Source organism: Dermochelys coriacea, chromosome 1 (genome assembly GCF_009764565.3).
Source record: "Dermochelys coriacea isolate rDerCor1 chromosome 1, rDerCor1.pri.v4, whole genome shotgun sequence".
Classification (NCBI taxonomy): Eukaryota; Metazoa; Chordata; order Testudines; family Dermochelyidae; genus Dermochelys; species Dermochelys coriacea.
Window position 1 is genome coordinate 166,752,381 of NC_050068.2, and position 20,604 is coordinate 166,772,984.

The 20,604-nt window shown below is 41.2% G+C and overlaps 1 protein-coding gene across 3 annotated transcripts in view; it reads left to right on the forward strand.

Annotated features, from left to right (window-relative positions):
- GRIK1 (glutamate ionotropic receptor kainate type subunit 1) overlaps nt 1–20,604 on the forward strand; it is a 227,820-nt gene that overhangs the window by 199,159 nt on the left and 8,057 nt on the right. For 2 of the 3 annotated variants that reach the window (XM_043508822.1, XM_043508817.1), the window contains 2 exons: nt 9,860–10,085; nt 16,948–17,198. In XM_043508822.1, coding sequence (XP_043364757.1) covers nt 9,860–10,085; nt 16,948–17,198 — 477 coding nt within the window. Of the gene's footprint in view, nt 1–9,859; nt 10,086–16,947; nt 17,199–19,086; nt 19,250–20,604 lie in introns of those variants that run through there. The other variant, XM_038415686.2, reaches the window with a different exon arrangement.

Consider the following 20,604-nt stretch of genomic DNA (forward strand, 5'->3'; position numbering starts at 1 on the left):
GAATGTACCTAGGTAAGTATTAATATCATACTCCTCAGTATGGTATCTGAGCATCTTTTAACTAGCCTTTAGGAAGCAATCCTTCCAAAGAGAATGAGTCACAGTGGTGAAGCAACATGTGCTTCTGCTACCTGTGTCATAGACATTCCGTGAATGAACAATTTCAGTTTCTGGTGTTGTCAGTTTGACATCTGAAGTGAGTATTTTAAAAAGGTCTGTGGCAGACCTGGGAATTTAACCCAGATGTCTCAAATCCCAGTGCAGTACCTTAACCACAAGACTGAATCAGCTGAAGATAGATTCTTATATACAAATAAAGGAAAGTAATGGATTGCAGTTCAAATATTTGGATCATGTCTCCAAACTAGTAAGTTTCAAAAAGGATTCTGCAGTAGTTTGCTACATCTTACACGACCACCCTGCCCTTAGCAGTTAAGGGTAAATTTCTCTCTTGCTGCCCATGCTTACTTCCGTCTAGTGTGGAGAGGTGACTGTGTATTTGAATAAGAGAATAAAACTAAGCTTTTTTTCAATGCCTAATTATTTAATCAGTCTTTGAAATGACAAGTTGAAATCTCTATTAACATATGCTGGGGAAACAACTCTGAGAACACAACTACAGTATCACTTATTAAAATAAGGAACACCTATTAGGCTGGTTAGTAGTTTTTGCTACTAAAGACCCCAGTAAAATTCCTTAGCCCAATTTCCCCTCTTTGTCCAAGAAAGGTCACTACAATGCAGGGCCTTAAAAGATGCATCTGCACAAAGAGAGACTCCACAATTGTGGCTCCTGCTCTATAGCAGAGGAAATCACTGCACACTCTAAGCATTGTGAAATTAGAACAAAGTTTTCCAAAGCAGCTTCCAGTTTTGCTCTCTATTTTTAGACACAAATAAGAGGGTGTAATTTTGCTGGCACAAATGAAGATGGATTAATTTTTTTAGCATTTAGACATCTAAATGGGGTTTCAAATCAGGTAATTAGGTATCTATGTTCTACAAAATGCACCCATGCGTGTGTGTCTGCAATTGTATATAGACACACATGTGCAAATAGATGAATGCTAGAAGTAATTTCTGCTGAGAATGGACATGAATTAGTTGGAAGAGTAAAGGTGATGGGGTGAAAGGTGCATGGACAAATGCAATTTCACATTTATATCACTGCTACACCTGCAATACAACTAATAAATTATATACAGTACCTCTTGAAGAGCTTAAAGCGATCACTGCTTCATTGTGCTAGGTCATGTATTAAAAACAAAGCAAGGAGCCAGACCCTGCCCTGAAGAGCTTACAGCCTAAACAGACCAGAGAGACAATGGGTGGGAAGGGAAACAGAAGTACAGACAGAGAAAATTACTTGCCCAAAATAACACACGGTAGGTTAATGCAGTTTTTTAGTGTGTAATTATTTGTAAAGCATCAGAGATATACATTGTACTTTACAGACATAGAAGAAACAAATCCATGTCCCCCGGGTGCTTTCAGTCTAAATGTTATACATACAAAGATGTATATTATTTATAACCTACTGTGTGTTATATGCCACTCAACATTTCTGCAAATCAGACCCTGGACTCTCAACCCAGGCACCCAGAAATGAGGAATACAGAATTGGTGAGCAGCTGTGAGAGTCTGGTTTAAATGACTTGCCTAGCATCACATAGGAACAATGGCCCAGATCCACAAAGATACATAGATACTTTAAACCCCTAAGTTCCATTGCTAACCACAAAACTGTGGCTCTCGCAAAACCTATACTCATTTGGCGCCTACGTTTTCAGGGTAAAAGTTCCCTAGGTGCCTTCGTTTTTGCCTCTGGGCATGTGCCTCACAATAGGCATCTGGATGTCAATCTCCTGTCTAAGTCCCGGAGTGATCCACAAAATGGGGGAAGACGGGTGCTCCTCCCCCTATCTCCTCCCTACCTGTGGAGCCTGAGCAGAGGCTACCTACAAGATCAGCCCTATACAAAATTTGGGAGGGAAGGGGATAGTGTCCCCCTTATTGCTTTTAGCCTAGTCGTTAGCACTTTTGCCTGGTATGTTGTAGACCCAGGCTCAGTTCCTCCCTCTCTGCCTAATAGGGGAGAAAGGATCTGAACAGAGATTTCCCCCCTCTCTCAGAAGACTACCCTAACCACTGAGCTATGAAACATTCTGATGTGGGCTCAATCTCTCCTGTTGAAGCTGTTCAACTGAAACTCCTAAGTCTTTTTGCATATCCCTGTGTGTATCTGGGCCTTTGGGGCAGAGAAAGGGCTAGAATCCAACTCTCCAGGGCAGCATTCAACTGCCTTAACCATGAGATCCTCTTCTTGTAATTCCCTGCCACATTCACCATGCATCTTCCAACTTCTGCACCAAATGGAGCAGGAATCCTATGGACAACAGTCTCCTTAACTACACAACCCTGATTCACCCCATTTTGTGCACTGAATGAGGCAATGATCCTGTGGAAAAAATAGTTATGTGATCATGTAATTAAAGACTGTGTCATAATGCACATGCACAAGAGGGCTGAATTAAGGTTTCCCGGGCTGTTTTAATTCTGGCATTTCCTAACTTTTGAGTGCTTGACTTTGCAACCTTAATGATGATTTAATATAGTTGTTAGTGTATCATTTCCTAGGGTTTTAAAAAAGTTAACTGAAAAATTAGAAGTTCCATCACACTGGCACCCACATGGGTCATCAGCAGGATTGGAACCTTTAGATCCACAATAAAGACCTCTGCCACTTTAGCAAATGGAGTAACCAATAGCAGCAGTAATAGGTGGTCCTCCATTATGTGACCACAACTAAAGGGGGATGGGACACTTTGCCAATGGCTTTCATAGATATTTGCTGACAGCAAAGGCATGGTAGGACTCAGGAATCCTGGGCTCCACTGCAGGCTCTGGAGGGTAGTGTTCTCTAGTCGGCACAGATTCTTCTGTCCCACCCCCACCAACCTGCCCAGTCTTGTCTCTTCCCCATCCCTTGCCCCAGTACCATTGTCTTTACCTTACACATCCCTGTCTACATTCCTCATGTTTCTCATCCCAGCCCAGACCCAACACAGCCCAGAGAGGCAACTACAAGGAAAGTCCTGCTCAGTCCAAGCTGGTGCATGCCAGTGTGGATGGAATTTAGGGGGAATTTAGCTGCTAAAATCTGAGAAGTCTTTATTGAGCATATGCAAACTGATTTTTCAAAGGCTTATAACTTTCCCAAGTTTGGGCAGATTTTCATAAGGGTGTCAAGAAGCACAGCCCGGACAGAAAGGCCACCCCTACCAAATTTTGAGTCCCTGGTCCACAGCGTGGGGGCACTAGTGCTTTTCAAAGAAAAGGTCACTAGTATGTAACATAGACAAAGCAGCTTATTTTTCTCTAGCCTCATTCTTGGAAACAAACAGTTTTGGCTAAAATTTTCCAAGGCAAAAGAAGTCATCCTCAGGCTGACACTGAGCATGAGAAATTTAGGCCAAACAGTCAAATGTTGGCAAAGTTTAAAGCACAGGTTCTTATAATGGCAAGTGTCAGTCAACCTTATTAACAGGCAGTTCTACCAGCCCAGCTGTAATTTTATTTATTTTATATATATATATATATATATATATATATACACACACACACATATTACCATGTAAAGTCAAGGAAGAGCTGGCTTACTTCTGGAGAAGGAAGAAAAAAATGCTGTGATTTCCCTCCCCCATATTTCTAATAATTTCAGGCCTGACCCTGCAATGTGCTTATAGTTCTCAACTCAGGGGATGTCACTGAGAGTTGAGGGCCCTCAGAGGATTGTGTTTGCTATAAATTACGATGGGCTCACAAAAGAGCAGATATTGCAAAATAATTCAGAACCACAGTAGAAACAAAGGGCATTATATTTTTAATTTAAAAGCAAGCCTTCCTATTTTATTTTTTTAAATAAAACTTTCATACAACAGAGGAGATATTTAGATATCAAAAAACATATTTCTCCCTAAGATGATACTACAGTCTACTGGCTTCAAACAGTTTCCCAGCTTGCAATACTGCTAGCTGAATGGGGCACGGTGGATATTATGGTAACCAGCAGGCTATGAGGTTCAGGTGGCTCAGTTAAAAGAGAGGCTTTGTCCCTCAGAATAGGTACCTAGGAAACTCTCATAATAGGAAGAAAAACAGATGGAGGGGGGCCAAGCTCACTGTACTAAATGGTTGCTGTAACAGGTGGGGGAAGTCTAAGAGAAATGTATGATGGTGAAATGGGAAGATAATGGTTTTCAGTTCAAGAGAACGTAAGTGCTGTGAGTTTTTCTAATGATCAGACGTGGGCAGCCACAGAAGATCAATGACGATTAGGCTCACAGTAGAAGTTCTAGAGGGGACATATGAAAAAGTCCTGTCCTTTTGCAGAAAGTGATTGCGGAGGAGATGTGGTCTTATTGAGTTCACAAGGCCCAGGGTTCTATTCCAGGTCAGTCTGGCTAGAAGGCGGTGGGGGGATGGTATTGCCCTTAGTGGACTTAAGGAGTCCCAAATATTAGTGCAATGGAGTCGAGTCCAGGCAGATAGTGTCCTGCCCACGAGCCTAGTACGTTTTCCTAGGGAGTTTCCTGCCCTTCAGAAAGTGCTGAGATGATTAGAGAGGTCACTCGTGGCCACCAAAATAGAAACAAGGCATGCAGCAGCAGCAGCAGTCACCACAGCAGTGAGTCTGGGTTTTGTTGCAGCAACATAGCTCTTCAGGAGCTTAGCCCTGACTAGGTTGCAAGGACAAAAGAGCATACAGCGGGCATTCTTTAAAAGTGTATTCTCTTTTGGAAGAGTAGCAGTCATGTTAGTCTGTATTCGCAAAAAGAAAAGGAGTACTTGTGGCACCTGAGAGACTAACCTACCCCCCACTGTTCCTCAGACTTTCTTGTCAACTGCTGGAAATGGCCCACCTTGATTATCACTACAAAAGGTCATTCCCGGCCCCTCCCGCTCTCCTGCTGGTAATAGCTCACCTTAAGTGATCACTCTCGTTACAGTGTATATGGTAACATCCATTTTTTCATGTTCTCTATGTATATAAATCTCCCCACTGTGTTTTCCACTGAATGCATCTGATGAAGTGAGCTGTAGCTCACGAAAGCTTATGCTCAAATAAATTTGTTAGTCTCTAAGGTGCCACAAGTACTCCTTTTCTTTTGGAAGATACTCCTTGTATTTCAAATGGGAAATGCCAGGAGAACCAATCTCTTTCAAACAGTGATGAGCTGCCAAACTCTGAAGAACCGGTTCCTTCAGTCGCTCTGGGTCTTCAGCGGCACTGAAGAACCTGCCGCCAAAGACCTGGAGCGAGTAAAGGGCCCACTGCCAAAGTGTTGCTGAAGACCCCGACTGCGGCCGCGTGAGTGAAAATTAAAAAAGGGATTCTCAGCCCCGAGAGCCTCCCCAGCTGGGAGCTCAGGTGGGCTGGACAGGACAGTCCTGAAGGCCAGAACTCTCTCCACAAAATACTTCAGTTTTGCTAAGTCAGCAAATTCTGATGAAAGCCAATCTCACACGAATTTTTGCAACCAGCTCTTCTTGTAATTCTATCAATTTGTTCTGTTTTCTCACTTTATTTTGGTTTATCTGTAATAATTGATGTTTAATCTCCCATTCTGAAGCTTGCAAAATCCTGCCTTCTGCTATGCATATACAGCTCCATTGAAATCAGTCAGTCCTGCATCTGCATCCGAAGGGCAGAAATTTGAAGGTCATCCTTAGTGGAGAAATTGTGTGGGTGAGGGGGCATGGCAGGGGAGAGGAAATGGGGGCGGGGGGGGGAAGGAATTCACACAGCCAGAAGATACAATATCTTTTGCAAACTCATCTGCATACAGAATACATTGTTCCTATAACCTCTAGAGGTCTATATCAGTCTCAAAACTACCCTGTAAAGTGTATCAGTTTCAAAAATATATTCCTAATTAGGGTAAAAAATGGCTTGTACTAATTGAGAAGAAACTGAGCAGATCTATTTAACCTTCAAAGTTTTTAGCATTGTCCTGTGACTGAACAAACTTAAGAGTAGAATTAGAAGGAATATTAAGCCCCAAACTTCAGAGTCAAAGAAATTTTGCTTAAAAGTTTAATACTTAACCAAGTAAGAAGTCAATATCTAATATGAGCTGCCATGCAGAATAGTGTTTAAGAACATACTAACTCTACCCAATGAACCTAAAAATGGTCAGCAGACAGACTGACAATATCCTGCACAAATCTTATGAAATTAAGATAAAATGTATTGAATTAAGTTAAACCTTATTGATTTTGGATTAATACTTTTGGGGGTCCATTGTATTAAAAAGGCAATTATGTATGTGATGGTGTGGAATTATATAGTACCTTCTCTAGTAGGGAGGGGGATGCTAATGCACTTCCTATCAACGCTTTGAAGCCACCCCCGCTGGAGAGGTGCGCACATACTACTGTAGTTCAAACTAGATTCTCTAGGGACCAACTGACAAAGAAGAGGTTTTTTGGATAAATAACCTGTTTTTAAACTTGCTCAGGGCCTTCTTCCTGATCCAGCAAACAGACAGGACACCTGGTCCACAGAAAGCGCCCCCCCCCCATCCTCAGGGTAGGAGGGAAGGACTGGGCCTACTGAGGCTCCATAAGACTGGGTGCTTGTTCTGAGTTGAAGCCGTGAGAACTTGTAACCACAAGCAAGTCCCTTAGGTGTGGGTTTGAAGAACTGTTCCTTCCAGAATACATTTTCTACTGTAGTACTTTTTACCTTCAAAATAAAATAGGGTTGCAGAGAAAGAACTGTGAGGTATTTTTAACTATAGCAATTACACTTTATTAATGATCTCTGAAGACACAGCCTCTCTCTGCTAAAAGAAAAGGAGTACTTGTGGCACCTTAGAGACTAACAAATTTATTTGAGCATAAGCTTTCGTGAGCTACAGCTCACTTCATCCTGAGCTGTAGCTCACGAAAGCTTATGCTCAAATAAATTTGTTAGTCTCTAAGGTGCCACAAGTACTCCTTTTCTTTTTGTGAATACAGACTAACACGGCTGCTACTCCGAAACCTCTCTCTGGTGGGAGCAATGCAACAAATGCAGGGAACTGTAATGCCTGGTCATACCCAAGTCAGGAGTGGGAGAGACACAGGTCTCTGCTGAAGAGAGGCAACCTGAGGGAAGCTGGAAGCCTGCTGGACCAGTGAGTGGAAATGCAGGTTCAGTTATCCTGACCTGTGACATGGTCAGAAGAGTGTTACACCAAGACTATTCAGATGAAGGAAATGAGATATGTGGTTTTACTACTATAGCAAGCTGGAGGAAGGGAATAATTTGGAGGAAGCACCAAGGAGCCAATCTATGTACCCTTGGCTAAGAACATTAAATTGCTGTTGGAGCAGCTTGCTTAATAAAGAGCCAGCTAAGTTTACTGGGAACAGAGTCCTCATGTTACCCAGCACAAGAAATAAATACAATAACCATTTTCAGTGTAGCCCGAGTCTCCAGATAGAAGTGCCCCTGTCCACAGACGGGGCTACAGGGAGTACTATACCCCCATACATTTACTTTTCCTTTCCATTCCCCCAGCCTTTCAAAACCACACCAACCTGGAGCCTAAGTACTACTAGGGTGCGGAGACAATACAATATTCACAAGCACTCAATAACCAACGTGGGTAACCAGATTATGTCTTACTTCTTTTGCCGTAGCCCCTAGATGCCTCAACCAAGATTGGGACCCCCATTATGTTAGACACAAACTGAGGTTGAGACTCTGAGGTAGATATCTAGGAGCTTGTGACATCTAGATAGACAATGGGTGGGAAGGGGAAGCAGAGGCACAGAATGGTGAAGCAACTTGCCCAAGGTCAGTGCCAGGAAGAGACAAGGAACAAAACCCCAACTCTTCTTGTACCTACAGCTCAGCACCCACTCTACTGCTAGCTCCTTAGTCTTAAAAACTTTGAAAGATGCACTTCTTGGTTGTTGTAAAAAATAGACTTAGAGCAGGGATTGTGTTTCTTGTTCCAGATTCATGAGAGAGAGAGAGAGAGAGAGAGATAGAGAGAGAGAGTGTGTGTGTGTGTGTGTCACTTGGATCCTTTCTGTAAATTTAAATAAACAGAAAAGGCACCAGGCTAAAGGAGAATGAGTCCTTTTACAATAGCATTTGCATTGATGTGCCGAGAGGGAGTGCGCTACTTGGGAAGCTGTGAAGTGTTTGAAATTGCAACAAAAAATGAAAATAAAACCTCCAATTTATTAATTACTCATTCTGTAAATGGAGAACAGACTTTCATTTACATCATTGATGGAGTAGCCTTAGTCAAACAATGCAATATAACCTGGTTGTCTGGCTGGTGAAAAAAAACCAGAAAAATTTCCAATAGATAGAAACATCTATAACACCAGTGGCTATACAGGAAGTACTATCCTAAACTGCGATGGACACTCTAGAGATTTAAGGGGGGGAGAGAGAGAGAGCAGAGACAAACATGGTGGTATATTGATTTCTGGCTAAAATGTGCTATTAATAAACTGATTTCAGCTGCAGCGATGAGTGCAACAACTTTTCTATTCATGTATAAGTGTGTAATTGGACTGTACAGTTGCAGTAGTTTTTCATTTTTGTAAAATGGGTGGAAAGCTGTGAAGCGTTAAGATAAAATACAGGTAATATGAACAATTAACGTATAATGGTGCTCTAACCTGTAGACCAAACCTCAATTTGTAACTAAAAAAAAAGTGCATGTTTAAGATAGCATGACTGAGTACAAAAAAGCAGCAGGGAATAGTGTTAAGAGTGCAAATACTTCAGGTTAGATTGTAGCTACAAGAGAGAGGCGCACATTGAGCATATGGGCAGCGTCTCAGTGCCCCTAGGGAGCTCCAGGAGGAACTGCGCTTAAGGCAGCATAACACCTTTTGTAGCACGTGAGGCGAAGAAGGTAGTGTGCACTGTGCACCATCCTCAAGAGCTGTGAAAGCTGCTCTGCGCTGTGTTCAGTTCCTCCCTTTCCATGGTCCCCCACAAGGGGAGCTAAGAGGGGAACAATCCTTGAGCTCCCTGGAATTGTGCCTGGCTCTTAGGTGAGGGGCATCAAGGACACTCCTTATGTACTTCCTCTCCCTCCCCCAAGCACCCCAGCAGGGACCGGGCACAATATATTCTTTAGGGTTATTGTTTAGACTGCACCATGTTACATGGCATGATCTGAAGCCCCGGTGTCAGCACATTAAGGCCCATACCTGCTCCCTTTGAACTCAATGGCAAAATGCTCATTGGTTTCAGCAAGAGCACGATTAGGCCCTTTGTGTTCACTGTGGTGGGAGGCAGAAGCACAAGTGTATTGGGGCATTTTGGCTTTTAAGATTTCACTTCCTTCTCATTTAGTTTCAGCTTCACTGTAGAGTGCATGACTTACAGACTTACAGGCATCCGTGCAAAGAGCCAATACCTTATTGATCAGCTTTTGGAACACAGTGTGGTACTACTGCGCAACGAAGAGGAAACAATGTCCCATAATGTAGTAGTCTCAAACACTTGATGACATGTAACCCAGCTAACTAATTCATTGGGATCATTGTAACATCTTACATTAATAGAGCACCACTCATCCAAAAGGATCCCACAGCTCCTCCCAGGTTACATGTGAACACTGAAATACTGGTACCTGTAGGATAGGAGGTAGTAAGAAACTACTCACAGCACACTGCACAGTGTGAAAAGTATGTGTATGGGGAGGGAAGAGACTGAAAGAGTCCTCTGTCCCTCCCAATTCAAGAGGTGTTATTGACAGCATTCACACTAAGCATAGGAATGTTTTGCAAGCATAATTTGAAAACTAACATTTCTGCTGAATCCACTTTCCTTCCTTAGAAATCAAAAATATCAACATACGAAAAAATGTGGGCATTCATGAGCAGCAGGCAGCAGACTGCACTGGTGAAAAACAACGATGAGGGAATCCAGCGGGTGCTCACAACAGACTACGCCCTGCTGATGGAATCAACCAGCATAGAATACGTGACTCAGAGAAACTGCAATCTCACCCAGATCGGCGGACTCATTGATTCTAAAGGCTATGGCGTGGGAACTCCTATTGGTAAGATGCATTAAAGAAAATTAATGATGAGCAGACCTCAAGAGGTTCTGGGCAGTTAAATCTGGATGCCCTTTAGGAGCTTTCTATAACCTTTGGAGCACCCAGGATCCTTCTTTCATTCAACATCTCCCCTCTTGCCCCAGCTACAGCAATGGCTCTACTCAGCAGGGGCAAGAGGGTGGCTTGTAAGCAAGCAGGAAAATTAAGGTGTAGTCCATGCCTTCAGGAAGCAGTCAGTTGGCCTGCTGCTCTTGTGTATAAAAGGTCCTATTCACAGATGATGGGGTACCCTCTGCTCATCCCTCCCATGTTATTAAACCATGCTAGCAAGATAGATTACATATTTCCTCCAGAGCCTTCTTTTTAGAAGAGAATCAAGGTAAATGTGATCTCCAACAAATGCACACCTTGGAAAACTGCATGAAAGGAGACAGGATTGATATAGCACCCTATGTGCCATTGCCCATGCACCTTAGTAGAATAACCTACAATGTTTGCAATGATTTTCAGAGCAATATGTAGGGACTATAAGAAGCCATTGCAAGACTGTATTCCTACATCAAGAGTCTCAATGCTTTGGGTGCATTCTGAAAACCAGCTGCCTCACTTCCACCAATAAGCAGCTTCCCTTTTTGGTGGATTTCCTTGCCTTATCCCTGAATGTTTCAGTACTTTGCTAATTTTACATATTTAAAGAGTTAGCATATTTTCCACAGAAATTGGGTCCTTCTACAAATGAACATTGTGTAGCCAGTTCTTTTTCTAGTTTAATATATTTGTCCTGCTCAGTCATGTACTCGCCTCACCCATGTCTCATCTCAGTTTACATCAGCCTAATTCCATTGAAGTCAGTGGAATTAGCTACAGATTTACACTGGTGTAACTGTTCACAGACTTCGGCCTTTCAATTTCTTCTATGGCCATCTTTGAGTGAGGTAGAACAACCAGGAGTACACACACCTCTAGGCTACATAAAAAGCACTAGCAAAGTCAATACAAACTAAAATTTTATACAATGACTTGTTTATACCGCCCTATATACACCGAAACACAAGAACATTTATATTCAGTTAATTTTATAATATCGTAAAAATGAAAATAAGCAATTTTTCAGTAATAGTGTTCTATGACACTTTTGTCTTATGTATGATTTTGTAAGCAAGTAGTTTAAGTGAGGTGTAACTTGGGGGTACGCAAGACAAATCAGACTCCTGAAGGCGGTACAGTAGTCTGGAAAGGTTGAGAGCCACTGAGGTAGAAAGCCTGCCCCAGTATATTGAACTCTGCCCCATCTTAGCCAGAATTCCATAGAGATATTGTAAAAATATTTTTCCATTCCTTATGTGAGAACAAGCTTCTCTGGTGGAGAAGAATGAACCAAAAATTTAAACTATCCCAAAATAAAAAGATAAATACATGGCAAGAATTTCATAGCAGTTATAAAGCTGCCATGCTTTAAACTAAAAACAATGAAGGATAATTGGAACAGATGGTAATCCTCAGAGAGAATACATCCACTGGAAATGCAGCTGTGGAATATATTGTAAGATGTTTCTTGTATGATGAATATGCTGTTTTAGAAAGATCAGTTAGGATTCAAGGATATATAGAATATATGTTACAAGTCTCCAAGTGTCTTGAAATAAACCATTTTAAAAATTAAAAGTTGAAACTTGCCCTAGACAAAGTATGCTTCAAAGATACTCCCATAACACACATGAATCCCCAAAGGAAATGGGCTCAGTTGTCTTCTCCCAGTATCCAAGACCATCCCATCATGTTATTTTAAGATAAACGTACTTTGGGTTAAAAGAAAAGGAGTACTTGTGGCACCTTAGAGACTAATAAATGTGTTAGTCTCTAAGGTGCCACAAGTACTCCTTTTCTTTTTGCGAATACAGACTAACACAGCTGCTACTCTGAAACCTGTACTTTGGGTTCAGTGTTTTTAAGACCAAATATTTAGCCAAGTCTCCCGTTGTGCAGTCCTCAGAATTCAAATGCACAAACATGCCTACACTTTGCAGGTGCAAACAGATGCCCATGCATTTCAGAAATTCTCATGAATGTGCCAAGTATGATCACAGTGTGACAGGATGAATCACAGAAACCCCTTTGGGGCTGCCAACTGATGTGCCAAGACTACTTCTGCCCCTGCCTTCCCTGCCAGCTTGGGAATCCAGAATCTGGCCTGGTTGTGCCAGACACGCTTGCTGGCCACAAACACAGACTCATGTCTGAACCACGTCTCACAAACTGCAAGCATAACTGAAAGCAGCTCAAAAAGTATTCCTGTTTTTAACACTCAGATGCCCAACTCCCAATGGGGTCCAAACCCCAAATAAATCAGTTTCACCCTGTATAAAGCTTATACAGGGTAAACTCATAAATTGTTCACCTTCTATAACACTGATAGAGAGATATGCACAGCTGTTTGCCTTCCCCCACAGGTATTAATGCATACTCTGGGTTAATTAAGTAAAAATTGATTTTATTAAATACAGAAAGTAGGATTTAAGTGGTTTGAAGTAGTGACAGAACAAAGTAAATTAAAAAAACAAAATAAAATATGCAAGTCTATGCCTAATATAGTAAGAAAACTGAATACACATAAAACCTCACCCTCAGAGGTGTTCCAGTAAGCTTCCTTTTTTACAGACCAGTCTCCTTCTAGTCTGGATCCAGCAATCACTCACACCCCCTGTAGTTACTGGGGGTAACTGTCCTTTGTTCCAGTTTCTTTCAGGTACCCTTTGCGGGTGGAGATGCTCTCTTGAGCCAGCTGAAGACAAAATGGAGGGGTCTCCCAGGGGTTTAAACAGACTTTCTTTTGTGGGTGGACACCCTCCCTCCCCCGGTTCCAACTACAAGATGGAGTTTTGGAGTCACATGGGCAAGTCACATGTCCATGCATGATTCAGAACTTACAGGTAGCAGCCATGGTTCACATGCTACCTTGAACGTTCAAGTACACTTCTTATGTGGATTGGAGCCTTCCAAGATCCATTGTCAGTTAAGTGTTTCTTGATTGGGCACTTAACTTGCAAATTCCTTTCTAAAGAAGCTGCCCAAATTCCTTACTAAGGTTACTTAAAATTAAACCAGTACACAGCCAACATTCATAACTTCAAATACAAAAATGATACATGCATACAAATAGGATGAATGGATTCAGTAGATCGTAACCTTTACAGAGATATGTTACATGGCATATGTAGCATAAAACATATTCCAGTTATGTCATATATACATTCATAAGCATATTTCCATAAAGCCTTATGGGGTGCAACATCACACAGTGTTGTCCTCAGACAAGTGGAAAAGATAGAAATGTAATTCTTAATAAAAAAAATCTGTATATCTAGCTGGGGACATGCAGGGCTTTTAGAGATGGCTGTGAAATATTTAGCATCTTTAAAAAAAATTTCACTCGAACAAGGATAAAACATCAAAACAAATATTTCAAGAGAAAGATTTTCAAGAAAAATTCAATTTCAGAAGAACCAAAGTGAAATTTTCCAGCTGCCCATCTGAAAGGTTCTCGTCCAATTATAAGAGCCAGGCCCTCTGACAGCCAAGCTGAATGTCTATACAGCAATTAAAAACCTGGGGGACTTGCAGGATTCAGGCTAAGGGGATGTTTAATTACAGTGTAGACATTTCAGCTCAAGGTGCTCTGCCTTGACAACTCAAAGTGAAATTGACAAGACCATTACAGGCAGACAGCTGTCATTTTGATTTTCCTGATGGAAACTGATTTGGGGGGAGGCTGGGGGAAGAGACAAATGTTTCCAGTGAAAGTTTCAGTTTTCCAAAAAAAAAAAAAGGACATTTTTCATTGGAAAAATCATTCCAACAATTTTTTCCTACCAGCTCTAGTTATCACCTTAGTATCTGAGCAATCTCCATAAGTTTAAAAAAATGGCAATGCTCTCCCTTCCTTCCCTAGCACAACGAGGCACATATAGAGGACCTTCAATGTGTTGTTTCTATTCATGTTTTTTAGTGTGTAAAATAAGGGTTTTGCATTTGGCTCTGAACTAAAGCAGCCAACAGTATTGTTTTTCCTTAGCACTTATCTGCTTACTGCATTCTGAGAGGACTAGTGCATAGGACATAGGTAACATTTAAAAAAATATATGCAAAAGGGCATCTTAGAAGGAATTTAGTTGAACAAAGAAATGTCTTGCATCAAACAAGCACAAATTTCACAATTACTGCTGTCATAGGGTTACCATATTTGAACATTCAAAAAAAAAAAAAAAAAAAGGACACTCCACAGGGTGGGGATGTATTTGTTCACAGCCCCTAACCCCCGGCCCTGCCCCCATTCCAATTCCTTCCCCACCCCCATTACATCCCCTTCCCCAAAGTCCCCACCCCAACTCCGTCCCCTCCCTGCCCCATTGGACCCCTTCCCCAAATCCCCGCCCCAGCCCCGCCTCCTCCCCTGAGCGTGCTGCATTCCCCCTCCTCCCCACTCCCTCCCAGCCACGTGAAACAGCTGTTTCGCAGTGCAAACACTGGGAACTAGGGGGGAAAAGTGGGCACTCTCTCGAGTGATCAGCATTCACTCTCTTTCTTGAATGATCAACTCTTCTTTGGGGAAAAATAATAATGGCAAAATCCCAGACATTTTTAGATTTTTAAAAATTCCTCCTGGACAGCGATTTAAGAACCAAAAAGCCGGACATGTCCGGGAAAATACAGACATGTGGCAACCCTATGCTGCCAGTGCCCATGTGCTATTCTCATACTAACTATTACCAATGATCTTTTAAAACTAGAATGCATGTTCATTAAAATAAACTATTCTTATACAGGGTATAATTTTTCCCTTCATTGCTGGCTACCCAAAGCAAAGGCTGCTGATCTTTGATTACCCAGAAAGACTTTGCATAATCTGATTTCTCTTGGCATCTGTGGAGTCAGCATATCCTACTGCTGGCAACAGACTGTGCTCTGAAAGCTATCTGAGGCTTGGCACAGCAAATTAATGAACTGTGATTTTTTTTTACATTCTCTTTCTCTAGACAATATAGTAGGATAAAGGAAATAAAAAGCTTGGGGGGTGTCTTATTGTATTCACAATTATTTTAAAACATTTGTGTACAGCACCATACAATTGCATGGCATGTTAGAGAGAATGGAGACATGGGGACAGATTTTCATAGGTATTTAGGTATTAAAGATGTAGATAGGCTCCTAGTGGGATTTTCCAGAACATCCAGGCACTTTTGGAAATTCCACTAGATGTCTATCATTACATGCCTAAACACCTATAAAAAAATCTGACCTGCAATCCCGGCCTTAAAGAACTCAATGTTGATTACATTGATCAGGTTGGAAATTGCAGTCATCTTAGTCTGCAGCTAAAATTACGGTTGTGGAATCATTACTTAGACAGCTGTCTTACTAATTGCTAAGTTAGTAGGTATGATGGCTAGCCACACAAAAAAAAGTGATTGACTGCACTGGAGTTCTTCCAATCTCTAACTATAAGGCCATATCTACACTACAAAATTACGTTGGCCTAGCGTATGTTGGCACACAGCCACCATAATTATATCGCTTGTGCATCTCTACACTTTGCTCTCTGTGTCCACGGGTCCCCCCCTCACCAGGAGCATTTGTATCAATTGTATTGTCAGCGTGAGAAGGCTCCTGAAAGCCAGCAACAGTCGACATAAGCAATGCAGTGTCTGCACTGACACTGCACCAACCTAATTACATCAACCTCGACTCTACACCACTCAGGGAGGTGTAGTTATTAAGTCAGCATAGCGGGGCAGTTATGTCAGCAGGAGTGAAATTTACCTGTAGGCACTGCCATAGTTAGGTCAACATAAGCTGTAGCGTAAACCAGCCTAGGAGACAAAGCTTCCTATGGTTGAAAGTCCAGACGTGATAGGAAGTTAGTCCACATACGCCTCTGGTTTCACACTACCTTCCCACACTTTCTTCCAACTCCCTCTCCCTGTGGCTACTTTGTAATCCTTGCCCTCTGGGGAATTTTGTGCTTGCTGCTAATTAATCCTGTCCACACATTGCTAGCTCCTGCTGGTCTATTAAGCTTAATTGCTCCATTGCTACTTTGTTCTGGCTGGGGTGGGGAAGCAAGGGGGCGGGGGAGGGGGGGAGGCAGCATGGTTTTAACCCCTTGCTTGCCAGGCATTGTGCACACTCATCCACTCTGCATCGTTACATGGTTACCAATAGAATGCTGGTGGAGGGAAAGCAATAAACAACAGAAAGAAAAGCCTCAAGTACTTTGCTATCTGTACCTACATGTTGGCAAAACTTTGCAGAATGCAAAGAAAATAAAAGGCCAGTTTCAGCTCTCAACCATCCAGCACAATTGGCGTAAATAAGGATGGAAAGGTATAACTGAGGCCTGAACTTATTTAACTCACTGTGTGTTTTCTTAGATTGTGCTCAGTTTTAAATGCAGTGGTAAAAAAAATGGAAGTAAATGGAATACATGTAAAAGTAGAGAGTCTAGGAGAATGTGAAATACTCAGACACAGAAAGGAATTTAGGGAAAAATCTGGTGTAATGCAGTGGCTTAGCCAAAGTCCATTGTAGGCATCCACAGAAAGCCCAATGCAGTCCCAAATGAATAGCAAGACTTAAAGATCCCTCGCTTTGTCAGTCACCAATGCAAATTTCACTAGCTAATGCTATCCCCCTATTAGAATGAGAGAGCAATCCAAACATGAGCAGTCAGTCAAGCACAGAACTGTTTTGGTTATACTCTATCAGGAATAATTTGTATTGTTAGAAGGATGCACTTTTGTCTCAAATGCGCATCTTCCACCCCAACTCTGCAACAATTACTAAATGGTTTGTTCTTGCTCTACAGGGTCTCCTTATAGAGACAAAATTACCATTGCAATTCTCCAGCTACAGGAGGAGGGGAAACTGCACATGATGAAAGAAAAGTGGTGGCGGGGCAATGGGTGCCCTGAGGAGGACAGCAAAGAGGCCAGTGCTCTGGGGGTTGAGAATATTGGGGGCATCTTTATAGTGCTTGCTGCTGGACTTGTTCTTTCAGTGTTTGTAGCCATTGGAGAATTTATATATAAATCCAGGAAAAACAGCGATATCGAACAGGTGAGTTGTCTATTGCCAGCTCATTTCTGGTTTGTTTTTTAGGGCCTGGGGTTGCCAAGGCATAGGAGGCTGTACCATTAAGAGTCTATTCAGGCTCTTGTGTTGTTGAACCTCTGCCATGCGTTTCTGGCATTAAAGCCGCATACATTTATTAAATGAGAAGAGGGAAGTACCTCACACTCAATCCAATTAGCGTTGTTTAGTATGACTGTGCAGAAATTTCAAGCGTAGTTAATTTCTCGAACAGTTGTTCCTTGGTCTTAATACTTCAAACAAATGGACTTGGAAAGGAATAAAAATGGAAAACTGCAGCTCTCTCTATAGCTTCAGCATTATCCCTTTGGTAATGGCAGCAATCTACTGGTCTGTCTCCACCAACGCAGTTCTCTCTCACTCTAAAGCATTCCTTCAAAACCAGGAGTCTGCATGTTCCACAGGGAAGGGCAGGCCATAAAGCGGGGAGCCTTGATAGAAAGAGATGGGAGCCACAGAACAATAGGTTCTGGCATAAAAGTGATCCCTGGAGTAACTCCATTGAAGGGTAATGAGTAATATAAAAACCCAAGAAAATAATGGATGTAAACCAAAACATGGATGTTGCAATGTTTGGAGGAAATACTATTCTGTTTTCATTATAGAACCTAGCATGCACTAAATATGTTTAAGAACAAAATGAGATGAGAGGAGTACCACTCAACACACCCCCAGATCCTGAAACAAATACTAAATATTTTGTTCTGCTCTACCAGGTCTCCTTATAGAGACAAAATTACCATTGCCATTCTCCAGCTACAGTATAGTTGCTGTCCTCAGTAATCCCTACTTTGTCCCTATGTGTTCCCTCGTCACTTCTCTACTGAGACCCCAATTCTGCCATCTCCTCTTTGTAGGTGGATCTCCAGGGTCTGCTCAGCCCCTCATTTCACTTCAATGGGACTTGGCTTGGGATCAGATTGGAGGCAGGCACCATGGCTTTATTTATCTATATGGTACTTAGGTGCATCCAGTGGATCAGTTATAGCCAATAATAATATCAGTGGCATTACATTATTTTGGCCATCATGGTACAGGGATAGGCTTATTACAGGATCGAGGCCTAAAATACTTTAAACTGCTCCATGCAGGCAGATCCCTGCACCTGAGCAGGCCCACACTAAAGTCAATGGTGCTGCACATGGACACAGAAGTCTACCTATGTGAAGCGATTTGTAGGATCAAGGCTTTATTAAGCCAAACATTTGGTATTTTAGGCATAAATCCAAGAGAACTGATGTACTTTGTATATACTGTTAATTTTCTTATAAATTTTAAAATCTTAATTACCAGTTTCAAAAACACACAATGAAAAGAGGGTTTCTCCAGCTCTTGCCTCAGACAGAATAACGGATAAAACCTATTTCTATCCTTTTTATATAAAAAAAGCAAAGGTAATGCAGTTGATTAAAGTTTGTAGGACAAATGATAATGGGATAAGAGTGTAGGACATTATTATTTCTGGAATCATAATTAATGGGCCAAAAAGTGTATCCCACGAAGACTATCAATTCACTTCTTTATAATTTGGGTGAGTACTAGTGTGAATCTGATGTGACAAGTTCAGTTTATGTGAAAATCCTGCTACTATATCACAGCAACATTCAATAGAGGGTAGCCTGTCTCATCATAATGAACATCTTCAACTGCATTAAAGTGGTGATATCACATATTACTATTACAGAATCTGTGGGAAATGATTGTATAAAAAGAATACAGAGAGTTTCATTATGACTATAAATTGCATATGACCTGTGACTTTGTTTCCATAATACTGTCTTTAATTTAGAGCTCTCATTTTCATATTTTTTGTTATTTCACTTATTTTTTCTCCATTTTTTTTCCTGCATGCAAGGCCTTTTGTTTCTTTTATGGACTACAATGTAAGCAAACCCATCCATCCAACTCCACCTCTGGAACCACCTTATCTACGGAGTTAGACTGTGGCAAATTAATCCGAGAGGAGCGAGGGATTCGAAAACAACCCTCAATTCACACTGTATAATAGTAAAGGAAAAAGGTGTGTCCAATGGAAAGCATTCAGTGATCAAAATATTGCCTCACATATTAATAGCCTTAAAGCCTGGCTACTGTAGCAGATGGATCTCCAGGGTCCTGAGAATTTGAGCAGTTCAGTGCATATCATAGAATAAAAAAATAGATTTTAATAAAGTGTTAGTCTCTATATCTCTCTATAGAGAATAATCCTCTTGTCATTCCTTTGGGTAGTTCAGCATTTTCAGGTAAGAAAAATGTATTTACCTTCTTTCCCTAGCAGTGCAATTTGCTGAAAGTATGATTTGCAGGAACTCAGTCTTTAGTCCCTGCAGAGCATTTAGCAAGAAGCCCGTGCAGTTATTTAGAAACCTAACAATTCAACAATCTGCAGGATTCCATTAACTCTCTGAAAGGCCCATTCATGGCAAAGAGCCAATGATCTTTAGCTGACAGCACTGTGTTCCCAGTGTCAAATATTTAATTAATTTTAATTCATCCATTTAAAATTCATTATACAACACCTCCAAGCAGCTTGTACTATTGTACCACAAAAATCACACTTAGGTTTTAAGCCAGTAACCATTAAAATTTAAAAAAATTCAGTGAATACATCCTCCTAGAACACCTAGTTTTCTTCTTGTATACACAGGTTTTACATCAGTGTAATGGCATAGATTTAATTTTGATGTTCATCTGTGTAACTGAAAGGAGGATCAGACATACTGTACTTATTATAAGACAGGATTCTTATATGGTATAAGCAGCAATCAGGATCTCAAATCATGTTGAACTGTAAACCCTTGGCATTTGTTTTGCATAATAAATATACAAGTTACTACAAAGTTGTGTTAGGAAGTTGATCTGAATAGCTATGCTGAAATACTATTGTGACTGTAGTTTTAGATATATATTTATATAAATCTGGATCAGAATAATGCATGAACCATGATAAACTTCCCTTTATTCTAAAAAAGCCCAGTTACTTTTTATCCAGATCTGATTATACCCCAGCTGATCCCGTAATTTCACTGATTTTGTCTCCCACACATCACTCCCATCTGTCTCTTTGGTACAGTGTCCTGATCATTACAACTCATTGGTATTGATCATCTTTGTCTGCTACTGATACTTGAGGTTTTGGGTTTTTTTAATCTATTGGTATGCTTTCTTTGTACACTGCAGTTTACCCTTGCAACACAAGATGTAGCAAGTTAATGATCCCTTTTTTGGAGGGACCATGTCTGAGCTCTATTGCAATTAAACACTTCTTGCTGATTGACTTCTTCCCACTAAGTAGGTGAAGTGCTCCAGATGCTCTAGTCTCCCTTAACACACTCCAGCTCAGCCCTGTTCTGATTTCTTCTATCTGCTTTCT